Source organism: Ovis canadensis, chromosome 9, assembly GCF_042477335.2.
Source record: "Ovis canadensis isolate MfBH-ARS-UI-01 breed Bighorn chromosome 9, ARS-UI_OviCan_v2, whole genome shotgun sequence".
NCBI classification, from domain to species: Eukaryota; Metazoa; Chordata; class Mammalia; order Artiodactyla; family Bovidae; genus Ovis; species Ovis canadensis.
The window spans coordinates 27,608,620-27,624,469 of NC_091253.1; the positions used below are offsets into that span (position 1 = coordinate 27,608,620).

The 15,850-nt window shown below is 45.8% G+C and overlaps 1 protein-coding gene across 1 annotated transcript in view; it reads left to right on the forward strand.

The window, feature by feature from the left end:
• Window positions 1-15,850, forward strand: part of FAM135B (family with sequence similarity 135 member B) — a 159,385-nt gene that overhangs the window by 58,806 nt on the left and 84,729 nt on the right. The window contains exons 3-4 of the mRNA XM_069600794.1: window positions 7,915-8,054; window positions 13,631-13,701. Coding sequence (XP_069456895.1) covers window positions 7,915-8,054; window positions 13,631-13,701 — 211 coding nt within the window. The remainder of the gene's footprint in view (window positions 1-7,914; window positions 8,055-13,630; window positions 13,702-15,850) is intronic.

Genomic DNA, 15,850 nt, shown 5'->3' on the forward strand with positions numbered 1-15,850 from the left:
ACTCCTAGGAGGAGTCAGGAGATGAGAGGGAAAGCATGAACTTAGCTGCTTTCAGTCAGCAGGCAAGTGGGGTGAAATAAGGAGTCTTCGTCTGTCCACCCTGTTGAGTCAGATCTTTATTGTCATCTTTCGTCTGTGAAGGAACTAAGGCTGGGAGAGCTAACATCTCACTGGAGGACTCCCAGCAAGTCTACAGGGACATCCCTGATGCTCTGTCTTTCCAGGCATCACCCACTGCCCTGGTCTAAGCCCACTCTCTTCCCAGCATCAGGAAACAGTTGAGGGGACTTCCCTAATGGTCCAGTGGTTAAGACTCCACGTCTTCAATGCAGGGGACATGGGTTTGATCCCTGGTCAGGGAGCTAAGATCTCATGAGCCTCACAGCCAAAAAAAAAAAACCCAAGAACAGCTCAGATATTATGAAATGCAATGAGACATTTGTCCCTCTGATCATAATAAACATCCAAACGAAAAAGAAACAATTAAGGGTTTCCCTTTCACTACCCCCAAGAGTTCTGCTAAAAGCTGCTGGAAATCTCTTCTGGATAATGTTTCATCGTCCTATTAGCAATACCCCCCTCCCCCATCCAGTGGTGTATTCACTGCCATCTCTCCCATGGTGACCTAGTCGCTCAGTCATGTCTGACTCTTGTGACCCCACGGACTGTGGCCCACAAGGCTCCTCTGTCCTTAGGATTCTCCAGGCAAGCATACTGGAGGGGGTTGCCATTTCCTTCTCCAGGGGATCTTCCCAACCCAGGGATCAAACCCAGGTCTCCTGCACTGCAGAATCTTTACTAAGTGAGTTACCAGTGAAGCCCCACCTTCTGTCTGAGTACCTGTTAACATGACTTTATGCACAGTAATCTGGGTATTCAACCCTCCCTATCCTTGAGTGACCATGCCCCTGTCACAGGGGGAGGACACCCAGTTGCAGACCAGGTACATTCCTGTTAACAGGTGTGTGAGGTGCACATGACAGAGGCCCGAGAAAACCCTCATCTTGGAATTCTTTCCATTTCTTGTCTTTACAAAAGCAAGAGGGACAGGGCCATGGACTGGGCTCTAATTAGAATACAAATGGAAACACCTGGACTACAGAGGGTTAGGATGGATCAGAAGGAAGCCCAGCAGGGAAACCACTGGGTGATTGGAATGTGTTAGAGGTGACCCGCTGGTCTTTTACTTCTGAAATTACATAGCAACACACGTTATTGGCTAATAAAGTGTTATCAAGTGCTGGCCTTTCTGGGCTCATTCTAATAGGTAGGTGACAAGGGTTTATAATTAAGTCATTAAGCCCACTCAATGTTGATGGGAGGATGCTCATGGTTAAATTACATCAGCAGCCCTTGTTCATTTTCAGGAATTTAAGGGTATTTTTTTCCCCTGCATTCTTTGGTTTGGTTACTCTCCTTCTGCAGGGATGGATTTCTGCCAGGCCACGAACTCTGCTTTGCAACTTGAGTTTTCTTGCAGACTAAGGTAGGAGTCAAGTGTCCTGGGAACTGAGCTAGCCTCAATGTAGGGAATCTTCTGAAAGCCATCCCTCTTCATCCCGCACCCCCCCCCCCCATTAATAACTAATTGATTGATGGACTCAGTGCATATTTGTTTGGATATAATACTCAAGGCCTGCTGTTCCATCATGCTAGGACTTCAGTTCTTTTTCTGCAAAACAGAAGTGAGTAACATGTTGGAATTTTGTGATGGAGTAACACAAGTGCGATGAGAGAAAAAAGAAGTTGGAAAATGTTGCAGTAAACATGGCAGACCATTCCTTACTGTTGGTGCACCGTGACCAGTGGCTGGCACTGTGTCCAGCATTGCCTGTGGGGTCGTTTAGATACTGAGTAAACAAGCTCGGAAATGAAAGAATGAAAAGAAGCACGCGATGGGAATCGCCGTGACATTTGCTGCTGAGGACGTGAGGGCAGGAGGAGAAGGGGCTGACAGAGGACAAGACGGTTGGATGGCATCATCTCCTCAGTGGACATGAGTCTGAGCAAACTGTGTGTGTTAGTCGCTCAGTCATGTCTGACTCTTTGTGAACCCATGGACCGTAGCCCACCAGGCTCCTCTGTCCATGGGATTTTCTAAGCGAAATTACTGAACTGTGTTGCCATTTCCTTCTCCAGGGTATCTTCCCGACCCAGGGATCAAACCCAAGTCACCTGTGATGAAGGTAGATTCTGTACCTTCTGAGCTACGAGGGAAGCCCTAACTGGGAAATAGTGAAGGATAGGGAAGCCCGACGAGCTGCAGAGTGGACACACTTAGTGACTGAACAGCAACAACCACAGTATAACATAACCCTATGACCCTGAGTTCCCTCACAAAGGAAGCGAAGAACTCTCATCCTCAAGGTCAAGTGAGAATATTTCTTATTCTCTGGAGAAACAGTGACCATCTGGTTCAGGCGGCTTCTCTTCTCTGCCTGTTCTTTGAAACGGTTAGAAACAATAATGAAGCTTGGCTTCAGGGTGACTTTCTGTCCTTCCTGTTCCTAGAAATGGCCAGCAAATCATCTAATGTAAACAGTCATCATCCTTGGCATCTTCATAATACCAGGAAATCTGTTGGGTTTTGAGAATTTCACAGTTAAACACACACTTCTTTAATCCTCATCTCATCTGGACCTGACACTGATTGTGTCAAATAAGCAGGGCATGACTTTTGCCCCTTTTAAGCTCCTGTTTACTGTCCTGCCCGAGGTCACACAGTGAGAAAGTAGCAGGGGTGAGTCTAGAACATCTCTGTTTGCTTTATGAAGGAGAGCCTGTTCTAAACCATACAAAATTCAAGGTCATGACCTTGAGTTGTTCATAATCGGACTTGGCTTTTACAACTTCCCTGAACTCTAATGTTCTGGAAAGTTCTCCCATGTGAATGTGTCCTGGGTTACAAGAAATATTATGATAACTTCTTAGCATCTTTGTTTTCAAATAGCCTAGACCTCACCCAGACATTGTCAGGCCTGGAGGGTTGGAAGGGTATCCCCCAGAGTTTTGACTGCTTAGCACAGACCTGATTCTCTGGGGGGCTCCTGTGTGCAGGCAGAGTCATGGCCATCTGCTTGGAATGGGAGAGGGAGTTCAGGCTACGAGGATGCCCTTGAGAGCATCCTGGCTTGGACTCTGGGACAGAGGGTCTATGCCAGATCAGCAGCACCCATGCTTTGTAATCTGTGCTCTCAGAGCCATGTGGGGCTGGAGGGAGATCTCTGCAGAGGGAAGGTGGTTGTTTGAGTTGTAGGCATTTAGAGGCACATAAATATGCAAAGTATTGATATCACTCATTTTGGGGGAAAAGAAATAGCAGAACCCAAAAGTGTTTTACTCTTGCTTTCTGGTTTGGAGTTCCAGACTGAACTATTTGAAATGTATTCTTTGGACAGCGGGAGTCAGTGGAAAGCTCCTCTCCTTCATCTACCTGCTCTCTTGTTTCTACTCGTTTCCTCTTCCTTCTGTTCCCTTCTCTGGATCCACCCACCTTCTTTCCATCAATCTTGTTTCCCCTCAAAGTTCTAACTCTCCTTTTATATCCTCATCCATGATATCGATCCTGACATGTAAAAAATAAGACACATACTTGGGAAGACTCTACCCTACATCTTCTCATTGGACCAGTAGTCTGGTCACCAGATATGCAAAAAGCAGTCTAAAGATAATCTCTAGGTCTGTCCATGTTGCTGCAAATGGCATCATTTCATCCTTTTTTATGGCTGAGTAATATTCCTTTGCGGCTTCTCTGGTGGTTCAGAGGTAGAGAATCTGCCTGCAGTGCAGGAGATGAGGGTTTGATCCCTGGCTCAGGGAGATTCCCTGGAGGAGGAAACAGCAACCTAATCTAATATCGTTGGTGGGAAAATCCCATGGACAGAGGAACCTGGTAGGCCCAGTCCATGGAGTTGCAAGAGGTGAACATGACTGAACACGTGTGAAATATTCCATTGTATATTTGTACCACATCTTCTTTATCCATTCCTCTCTTGATGGCCATTTAGGTTGCTTCTGTGACTTGGCAATAGTAAAATAAGTCAGAGAAAGACTGCTGCTGCGGCTGCTACTGCTGCTAAGTCGCTTCAGTCGTGTCCGACTCTGTGCAACCCCATAGACGGCAGCTCACCAGGCTTCCCCATCCCTGGGACTCTCCAGGCAAGAGCACTGGAGAGGGTTGCCATTTCCTTCTCCAATGCATGAAAGTGAAAAGTGAAAGTGAAGTCGCTCAGTCGTGTCCAACTCTAGCGAGCCCATGGACTGCAGCCCACCAGGCTCCTCCATCCATGGGATTTTCCAGGCAAGAGTACTGGAGTGGGGTGCCATTGCCGTCTACGCAGAGAAAGACAAATATCATATAATATCATTTATATATAGAATCTAATTTAAATGAGGCAAATGCACTTATTTATAAAACATAAACACACATTTTGAAAACAAACTTATGGTTAACAAAGGTGAAACATGGCTGGGAGGGATAAATTAGGAGCCTGGGATTAATATTCACTACTATATAGAATGGATAGCCAGTGAGACCTACTGTTATAGAATGAGGAACTCAATAGTCTATACTAATCTATATGGGAAAAGAATCTGAAAAAGATGAATATATGTATATGTATGACAGAATCACTTTACTGTACATCTGAAACGAACACAACATTGTAAATAAACTATATTCCAACAAAATTAAGAAAAAAGTGAGTCAGAATATTTGAAATAACACTTGGGATATGCCAAGACATGTTCTTTTCACTAATGTAAAAATATTAAAGCGTAGAAAGGGGAAATGAGTGTCATTTCAACAACAACAAAAAACAGTTGAGAGAGAAAAGTGACTTTCTACCCAGCAACTAGGAAGGGGCAGCCTCCCAAAATCTGAGCAAGGTCTTTCAGCACAGAGAGAGCGGGCACCACCTTCACCTCTGGGTGCCCAGTACCTGGTTCATGAGAGGGTGTGGAGCACCGAGTGTGAACGAGCACCCTCTGTCTGCCAAGGATGGTTCTGTGAACTAGCAAGAGAGCCAATCATAGAAAATTCAGGAAGTGGCCTTGCAGAAGGTCAGGAAGAGGGAGCTAGGATAATGAGCAAGGTGTCCAAGTGTGGGTTGTCATTGCCGAAGAAGGGAGAATCCTGGTGGGAACAAAGCCGGCAGGCACTGTCACAGTGATGCCCACAAGCCCAGAGGGTGCCTTGTGATCAGTGAACCTTCCTTGGCAAGGAGGCACTTGTTTATGCCCTAGTTCCTAGTGATGAGAAGATGCCGCAGGTCCCACAGGGCATCAGAAATGCCTCGTCCTGGGCTTAATGGGGCATCTTGGGATGTGAGGGTCTCTTGTAAATACTGCTAAGTCCTGTTTGTCAATCTGCTGAAAAATCAGAGGAGCTCAGTCTCATGTATATAGCCATTGGAAATGCATTCAACAGAAAACTGCTACGACCTTTCTCAAAACACAGTTGAAAAATCATCCTACTGTATTTTGCATGTCAGCCACATGCCTGGTCTTCATATCTTGATTTATTTTATTCTCTTTGGTCTACACTTATCACAGAAGGTCAGTGTGTGGAGATGCCCATTTTTCACGTGGAAAGCTGCTCTTACAAGGGATGATGTCACTTGCCCAAGAAGGCAAGTGATTGAACTGTTTTGCTGGCTGTCCCTCCAGGTACTAGACGGCTCTGCGTTGCTCTGACCTTCAGAGTATTTACTCCATCCATCCTCGGCCATGATGTCAGTCTGACTTATAGATCAACCTGGCCTTGACAGTGATAGAGAAAGGGCTGGTGCAGCAAATAAAAACAGAAAGGCACTTGCACACAAGGATCATTTCTGTTTAAAAACCACATCAATTTGAATCCAACAGGTCTAAATAGGGCTGCATTGAGCCAGTAATTTTATTTCCTTCAGGATGAAGTGCCAATCTGAGCAGCTGTGGAAACAACCTGGGATCTTACATTTCTTTTTTTTTTCCTCCCTCCTCTGAAGCGACAAGGCAGGTGTGGAGCATCACTGTGCATGGGGTGGCGGCAGTGACCGTTTGTCCCTGTTTCTGAGGGACAGTTTGAGCCAGCTGGGGACATTGCACAAGGCACTCAAGCTGTTTCCCTTTGCTGGTTGAGCTCATTTTTAAAAACATTTTCTTGCTTCCTTTAGCAATCACAGTAGTTCAGTTTCTCAATAGAGCGTTACAGAAAACTTACCTTTTGCTAGGAAATGGGTGCGTTTAAAATTGGGTGTTTATTCATTTGGGGTTGCACCGAGTCTTTGTTGCTGTGCGGGCTTCAGTTGCGGTGAGCGGAGGCTGCTCTGCCGTGCGGTGCGCAGGCTTCTCGTTGTGGTGGCTTCTCGGTGCAGAGCACAAGCTCCGGGTGTGCTGGCTCTGGTGGTCGCAGCAGGCGCAGTCATCGCGGCTCTCAGGCTCTGCAGCGTGGGCTCAGTAGCTGTGGCACACAGGCCCCGTTGCCCTGCAGCATGTGAAATACTCCCAGACCAGGGGCCGAGCTTGTGCTTCCTGCATTGGCAGGCAGACTCCCATCCTCTGTGCCACCAGGGACGTCTGAAATGGGTGCATTTCGTTCATTCACTGGAGACTTCTCTTTCTAGATGTCATACAGACAGATCTAAGGATGGGTCCACACAGTACCTCCTCATAGAAACTGACGGGACACCTGCCTCCTCCTCTTTGCACCTTGGTCTCCTTATCTGTGATGAGGACTTACTCCAGCAATTTTCTGAAAGGGCTAAGGAAAGAAACACATTTGAAAAAATATGTTGGAAGCTGTGAAATACCACTTGTTTGGCCATTATTATGAACACATAATGATTGCTTTATATAAATATTAATGTTATTGATTTTAGAAGATTTCTATATTTCTCAAACCGTGCAGTTTAAGTGATTTGGAGGAACTCACCCATTTTTCTCTCCATAGTAATCCTGATCAGTGGACACGAGAAGATCCTGAAATTCAACTGAACTCTGAGTCAGTGTTTAGGGATTAGGGTACATTTAGAACCGATTCTAGTATTCTTGCCTGGGGAATCCCATGAACAAAGTAGCCTGTGTGGGGTCATGGACAGAGAAGCTTGTTTAGGATCACCAAGAGTCGGACATGTCTGAGCACACACGCACAGAATATATCAGAGGACATGGAGTTGAACAGGTTCCTTAATAAACTGGATGTCTAGTATAATAACATATTTATCTAAAGTAAAAGACAGATTTTCCTTCATATCCTGTGTGATATGAAAGCCACACTTTCAGGAGAGAGAGATTCTGTGGGCACTAGGGCATCTCTGGAGCAGAAAGGGCAATTTCTGTCTTTATCTGTGTGTTATTATTTCTCGGAGAGGGAGATTAAGGAAGACATTATGGAGGAAGGGGTGTGTAAGCAGGAGAAGAATTTCGCAGGTACTGATTTCTAGCCAGGGGCTTCCCTGGTGACTCAGATGGTAAAGAATTTGCCTGCAATGTGAGAGACCCAAGTTCGATCCCAGCATTGAGAAGATCCCCTGGAGAAGAGAATGTCAGCCTACTCCAGTATTCTTGCCTGGAGAATTCCGTGGGCAGAGGAGCCTGGTGGGCTGCTATCCATAGGGTTGCACAGAGGTGGACACAAATGAGCCACTAACACTTTCTCCCTTTCACTGTCCAGCCAAGGAGCACTGCCCATGTGATGGCAAGTGATTTCGCTAAGATCTTACAACTTATAAAGGATTGAACAATGTTCTTTCTGAGATTTGGTGACCATAAATCTTCCACAATGGAGTCGTGTTCATCTGTAGACCTTGGTCTTTGGGAATTGAAATGCAGTTTGGGGCCATTGCTAGACTTGAGCTAGACTGACAGCCCAGGAGGCTGAGGATCCAGGGCAGGACGGGAGTTCATGGGCTTCTACCGGTTCTTGTTTTACAGACAGCAGCAGCCCACACTCAGCCTGCGTCCACGACAGCACCATGCGCAGCCGGGTCTTCCAGATCTTATACAGGAATGAGGAGGTGCCCATCAATGATGCCGTGATCTTCCGAGCTCATCTACTCTTAGATGGTGAAAGGGTAAGTCCCAAGCCTACCGCCAGCCACAAGTGCTGGGTCCTCCTGCGCCTTTTGTACCCATTGCTAGGAGCCTGCCGAGTCGCTTCAGTTATGCTGACTCTTTGCAACCGTATGGACTGTAGCCCACCAGGCTCCTCTGTCCATGGGATTCTCCAGGCAAGAATACTGGAGCGGGTTGCCATGCCCTCCTCCAGGGGAATCTTCCTGACCCAGGGATCAAACCCGTGTCTCTTATGTTTCTTTTATTGACAGGTGATTTATTTACCACTGTGCCACCTGAGAAGCCCCATTGCTAGGAGAATGGGGTGCAAGGAAGATGCTCTAGGTTTGTTCTGAAATCTGACAGATCAGGACTTGGGATTTTAGAGCATTCCTGCACTTCCTGAGTTAGTCAGTCTTGTACTCATGCTTTTGTTCATTTACTTGCTTATTTCACATACCTAATGAAACCTGTGGACTAACTTGCTGGGCCTCTGTCAGTGGGTCAATCAGCAAGTGTTTGCTGAGTACCTACTTTGTGAAGGGATGTGGGGTGGGCCCTCAGATGATGGGCAGGGCTGAAGAAGGCACCAGGAGTACTCCCTGAAAGGATGGATGCTTCATCAGAAAAAAGACATACAGACAGGCGCTGGTAGCTAGAGAAGACTCTTGGGAGTCCCTCAGGCTACAAGGAGATCAAACCAGTCAATCTTAAGGGGAATCAACCCTGAATATTCATGGGAAGGACTGATGCTGAAGCTGAAGCTCCAATACTTTGGCCACCTAATGTGAAGAGCTGACTTATTGGAAAAAACCCTGATGTTGGGAAAGATTGAAGGCAAAAGGAGAAGGGGGTGGCAGAGGATGAGATGGTTAGATAGCATCACTGACTCAATGGGCATAAATTTGAGCAATCTCCAGGTGACAGTGAAGGACAGAGGAGCCTAGCGTGCTGTGGTCCATGGGGCTGCAGAGTCAGACACGACTTAGTGACTGAACAGCAACAACTAGTAGCTGAAATGTGCTGTGCCAGCTGCACCTGCAGATGAGCACAGGGCACTGAGGATGGAGATGAACTCTGCAGGAAGACATTAATGCCTTCACAAAGAAGCTGGCTTTGAGATGCCAGGACTAAGCCTTCATCAGACTGAGAGAAAGATGAAGGGCATCCTGTACAGGGGAACAGTACAAGTCAAAGCCCAGAGGCCTTGGAGCCAGGCATCCCTGGAGGAGGGTGCAGCTAGAACAGAGGCCCTGAGGTAGGAATGGGGAGGTGGTGAGGAATCCTGTGGTTACTAAATCCCAAGGTACCCAGCCATCATCCCTGGTTGCTCTCCCTAAGTTCTCCCCACACCTTTGTAAATCAACTCTGTTTAATGAACTGAATCCATCATCTACTTCTTTCCTGGACTCTGGTGGGTACAGGCCATTTAGGAAAAGATATGGAGGTGGTTTTGGGGGTTCAGGGACTCCTGGTTAGGCTGCATGCCCAAGCTCAGCTTCCCCGAATTCTACTAAGAGAAGGTCACTTGACTTCTCATGGGCCATTGCCCTTTGGCACCTGGGCAGAATGGTTATAATTGGAGGCTGGGTTTTGGACATGACTCAGGCTCTCAGTCATTATTCCATCTGAATTCCATCAGACTCTCTTTCCTGCCCCTATGAGTTCAAATCTTTTCAAGGTTTGCACTCAACATTCAGGTTGAGATCACATGAGGTTGCCACAAGCCATGTTCTGAGCATGAACAGGGCATGTTTGCCAGCACTGAGTCCTGTGTTCATTTTGTACAAGATGTTGTTCCTATGGAACATTGTGTTTTCTTCTGCATGGAAAATCACTTATCTTTAGAAGCTAATAATTTATTATTGTGTTGGGGTTAATCTTTATGGCAGCAAACAGTGTTATCATTAATCATTGCATCTGGATGAGTGACAATTAGAGTTAATTGGATACGTTCATAAAAGCTATATCTCTGGAATGGATGTATTAGCTCTAGGGAATGTCTGTTTATGGTAGCCAAAGCATTGCGAATGGCCAGGAGGCCAGAGTTCGTGGTCACACATGCACACAGTCCTGGGTGTGAGCAGTCGGCGTGTACAGTGCTGACACAGTCAGCACACAATTGCATGTGCTACCGTAAGTGCAGAATGGCCTTTCTTCACACACTTTTATGTGCGTGTTCTTACACAGCTACACAAAAGCAGTGATCTATGGAGTAAGTGTGGGCTTCCCCGCTGAGTGGGCACAGTGGTAAAGAATCTGCCTGCGGTACAGGAGCCACTGGAAACTCGGGTTCAACCTTTGGGTTGGGAAGATCCCCTGGAGGAGGGCATGGCAACCCACTCCAGTGTTCTTGCCTGCAGAATCCCATGGACAGAGGAGCCTGGTGGGCTACAGTCCATGAGGTTGCAAAAGAATCAGACATGACTTAGCAACTTAGCATGTAGGCAAGGAGTAAGCATAATCATTTTACCCCCAATTTACAGATGAAAAACAAACTTAGGTTGGTTGGCCCAAGGTCACATAGATGCTAAAAGACAGAGCAAGATCTGCACCCATGTAGCTTGGCTTCCAAAGCTGCTTTCTTATCCCCTCAGCTGTGGTACAGCTCAGAAAAGAGGTTCATATGGGAAGAGAAGATACAAGAATTACTGTTATAAGTAGAGGTGAAATCAGTTACCTTAGACTGTACAATCCACAACACAGGTTAGACTGAGGGGAAAGACTTGAGGAAGTGAGGAACCCTTGGCTAAATCTGGGCTTTGGACCCACTAACTAGTTAAGCCTTGGAAGTGACTTTCCTGCACTGAGTCTCAATTTCTTCATTTGTAAGTGGGGAAAATATGTCTTATTTCAGTTATTTCCACCTTAAATAAGATAGTGTATGGCAGTGGTACGAGTCCTATGTAGTGTCCGCTACATAGTAACTCTTCTGTAAATCCTGACTAGGTTATTGTTTCTACGACTGTATAAAACTGACTCCTGGTGCTAGAAAGTCACCCACCTGGGAAGTTGGGGTTAACAGATGTAAGCTACTATATATAGGATGGATAAACAACAAGGTCCTGCTGTATACACAGAGAACTATTTCAATAAGCTATGATAAACTGTAATGAAAAAAATGTAAAAAAAAAGGATATACGTATACACATTCTTTTTATTTTTTTACTTATATTGTACTTATATAGTCTTTACACATATATGTATGTACCCTTACATTCTTTTAAAATGTTTTTATGTTCTTTATATATTTATGTGTATATACACACACATATTTTATATATATATATATATATACACACACACACATAACTGAATCACCTTGCTAAGTAGCAGAAATTAACACAACATTGTAAGTTAGCTCTTCTTCAATTAAACGAAAAAACACCCTTGAAAGGAAGCCATCTCTTTAACCAGAATAAGGCAGGGCAATGGAAGGGCAAGTTTGTGTGTGTGTGTATGTGTGTACACATGTGCATGTAAGTGTGTGTGTTTGGAGAGAGAGGCAGGTAATGAAATGAGAGAAGTGAATGGTTCAAGAAACCAGTGACTGCCTTCTGGAGCATCTTGCAATTAAAGATGTATTGGGATCTCAGTGAAGTCATAGCCAGGCTCCATCTAGCGACAGCTGATCCTGCTCCTGAATTTCTCTCTTTGCTCCAAAGAGCCTTGCAGCAAGTTTAAAACTGGAGCCTACCGTGAATTTTTGTTCAGTAGGCAAATGCATGCTCGGAGGTGGTTAGGAGGGCTGGTTTTGCCAGTCTCACTCCCCAGGAGCTGGTGACAAGAGGCTGAGTTGCTTGGGTTGTGTATATAAAGCGGGGTGCATGATTATGCAAAACAAAGCTAAGAGAGGAAGTTATTCATAGCTCTCGGATTCAGCAAAATGTGAACTTTGAAATACTTAATTTTTTTTTCACAAATTTTAAAACCCTGGGAAGCTAAAGATAAATTCCATCCATATGTCTCTGCCTGAGTTATGCTTAACCAGGAACATGCTTCCGAAGAGGCTTTTGGGTAGGAGACTTCCATCCCTGCAGAATGAGGGCATTCTTGTAAAGAAACAGAACCCAGAGGTGGGGGTGGAGAAGAGATGCATTTATTCATGAATGCTCTCTACAGGGGGGACATTGTTCCTGGAGCTGTGGATCCAGAACGGATTAAGCCTAGTCTGTCCCTTAATGATACCAGATTACAGGGGACACTAGGCAAGAAAATGGCCAGAGGGGTTTAGCCACAGGCAGATGGAGTTTCTCAGTGAGTCCCCAGAGCCAAGTGGAGCTTCTGAATGCCAGCTTAGCGTGGCCAGATCCGGGGATTGTTTTTTCAGAAGCTGGAAACCTGCGATGGAAATGTGAAACTGCCTGTTTTCTGCTTGTTCAAACAAGTGTTTTCTGCTTGTTCAAAACACAGTAAGAAGTGCGATGAGGACAAAACAGGTGTCCGCAGCTAATATTGTTGCTGTTGTTCAGTCGCTAAGTCATGTCTGACGCTTGGCAAACCCGTGGACTGCAGCATACCAGGCTCCTCCGTCCTCCCCTATCTCCTGGAGTTTGCTCAAATTCATGTCCATTGAGAAGTTAATATTGGGTTGGCTAAAAAGTTTGTTTGGGTTTTTATGTACCACGTTATGAACTTCTTGGCCAACCCGATATTTGTCTCATGGGCTTGTAACCCCAAAGTTATAAAGCTGAGACCATTTTATAGGAAGCATTGAATGCTAAGATAGAAAACAACAACAACGGGGTTTTGCAGTTCACAGAGGAGAATGGTCCCATCCAGCCTGAGGGTGAGGAGGAGACGACCCCAGTCCCGGGTATGTGGTACTTACCTGGGTTTCCTGAATGGGGGCATCAATGAGATCTGGTTTTTAGCAAGTGACTCCTGGGGTCACCATCTTTTAGATGTACGTGAGAAGTTGGCAAGTAGAACAAATAGGTTCCTGTGCTAGTTAATGAATACGGTTTTCTAAAAGCGGAGAATGGAAACAGTCATGGGTAGGATGTGAAATGCTGAAGTGTCTGAAAGCATAAAAGGTTAAATAAAATAGATTGCAAGACAAAAATTCAGGATCCGCTTTCTTGTGAAGCTGAGTTGCCTTGGGAAGTGACTTTATTTCCTCCTCCGAACCTGAAGGATAGCACCAGCCCCTCGAAGGGGCCACAAATAATGCCACCTCCATCATTTTTCCAACTCTAGCCAAGTGGGGTATCCTCTGTGGAAATTCCCTGCTTTCACCTTTCCAAAGAAGGTGCCAGAGAACGCTTCGCCTCTGCTTCTGAAGATTCCAGATCAAATCTCTTTGGGAAATAAGTTTCTCAACCGTCCTGCAAGCTAGAAAACGGACTTAACATTTATTTTCCTGTAAATTGACTTTTCCCAAAATCTGACTACATAAATCCCTTCTGTTTTCCATGTAATACAGATGTCCTGTGCCACCAGAATTCCATAGAACATGGAAATTCCACTTTACACATAAATGATATTTATTTTGCAATGAGCTTTTTTTTTTTAAACTTTGGGAAATTGACCACCTCAGTGTTTCCTCTCGACCAGATCTGACTCCTGCAATCCTTAAACGTTGTTTCTCTTCCAGGTGGAAGAAGCGGTAAGTGAAGTCGATTTCCAGCTCAAGGTGGATTTGCACTTTACGGACAGTGAACAACAGTGAGTGTCCTGGGAATCCTTCAAGCGTGATGGTACAATTTCCTTTGCTCAGCCTTTCTCCAACTCTAGGGTATCTTGATAGCCATGAACCTCAGAACCTCGCTTAGAAACCTGGTTCCTGATCAGCTGAAGAAACGTGGACAAGGAATATGTATGTGGTAATTTCAAGCTGTGTGCCTTTTAGGCAGCTTGCTCAGCGGCTGCAGGCACAGACAACTCCTGACTTCCCAGCCTTATTCACTAGCACCTTCTTATCTCCAGCACTCACCCCCATACACTTGCAATGCAGTATTAATTAGGTCTTTAGATTAATGACCCTATAAGCCGACAAACCTCAAGGCCCTTTCTGAATCAGAGGAGATTCTGCCAGGATCTTCATCTTGACACTGAATTTATGCTTTATGTTTCAACTCTCTGAAAATCCACTGATGTATAACCTACTGATTCAGTAAGGAAGCAACCCTCCTTTTATTCATAACTGCTTCCTTTAAGCTTGTTCTGTGGCCTCTTCCTTCTACCTTAGAGGTGAAACAGTCATGTCACACCCGTTCTTTCATGTCATGCATAGTTCTTTTTTCAGTTATGAAAAAGTCCAGAAGAATGTATTCCCTGAACTCGATCATTCAACATGTAATTTCTTTTCATCGGCACTGCCTCTTGGCTCCACTGCACCCCAGCTCCGAGATGTCTCAAGGTGGGAAACTCCCACTGTGGCAAAAGGGTTTGCGGAGCCTCTTTTACAGCTTCCTGCCTCCTTCCCCATGGGTTGTGTGGGCCTCTCAGGGTCAGGCACAAAGAGGAGGGAGGAGATTGCAGATGGCGCCGGGGGTCTTGCTTCATGGGTTCAGTTGCAGGCAGGACACTTCACAGGGTAGGTGCTGGGTCACTGCTCTATCTACTCTTGGGGTGTGCTTGTGACTCCTTGGAGCTATGCCCTTTAACTGGTTCCCCTCTCCTCCAACCCCTTCAGTTCTTTGAAATAATGATGCCTCTTATGGTTGGGTCGTTCACTCCTTGCCAGAAGCTCTTTTGGCAGATTCTTCTCTGGGGACTGCACATCTGGCTGTTTCTTGGATAATGATCACAGCACTTTCATCCTCATCTCACGCTGGTGGGGACTCCCACCCCATTGTGGTTCACTCTTCCTTGGCTGTCCCAGCTACCCTCAGCTTCTCTCCTGAGAACCTTTGCAGGATACATCAGGCACCAGGACCTATGTTCCTTCGAATCTAGGGGACACAGGGCATGCCCCCTTGAAGACGCCCCTGATTAGGCTTACGGTGAAGATGGAGGTGCTTCTTTTCCATTCGTCTTATTAGCACAATCTCAGCACAGTCTGACCACTTTCTGCAAATTAATCCTCACTTCAGAACTCCACAACCTCTTCAGCAAATGCTTCACCTTCTCCAGTGGGAAATAGGAGATCAGGTGGCCAAGGGGCTGATGCTGGTGGAACGATTCCCAAACTCTTCAAATTTCAGTCTCTGTTAGAGCTTTGCTTCCCTTCTTTGCATCCCCTCAGGGATGCCTTCCCATCCCTGAGATGTGTCTGATTGTTAAAGGAGTTTTCATAACATGGGGCGTTGAATTAGAGGGACTGTGACTAAAATATCGGAAACCTGACTGTGTCTCTGCTTTGAGAATAGACACCTGCTGATGCATATGTAGATGGTAATGCCGTGGCTTGGCTGGCAGGAGGACCTGTCCACGGGCTTGCCACTGGATCTGTGCTCAGCATCACAGATTCCTCACGCTTGTCTTTATCTGCACCCCAAGCCCTCTGGCCACCTGCTTCTCTCATCACTTCTGCTTACCTTTTGGAGGGATCGTGGATGCCTGAGAAATCTTCTCTTCCTCACCCCATCCCCAGGACTTATTGTTCTAGCACCATGTGGAACTCAGAAGCCCTATATGAAGCTGGCCTTCTTTCTAAGCTATAAACTCAGAAGTGAAGTCCTTGTCTCTATTGTTCTCATGTTCCCTCTCAACTATCTAGGATTTCTATCATTCACTCATTTTATTAATTTCCCCTGATCTATATTCTTACACTCTTCCTTCAGAGGTGTTCATCCATAGCTCCCTGGCATACCTTTCCATTGGACCACAGTCACTGATCCTAAACTCAGCCTAGAAGTCATCCCCTACCCAG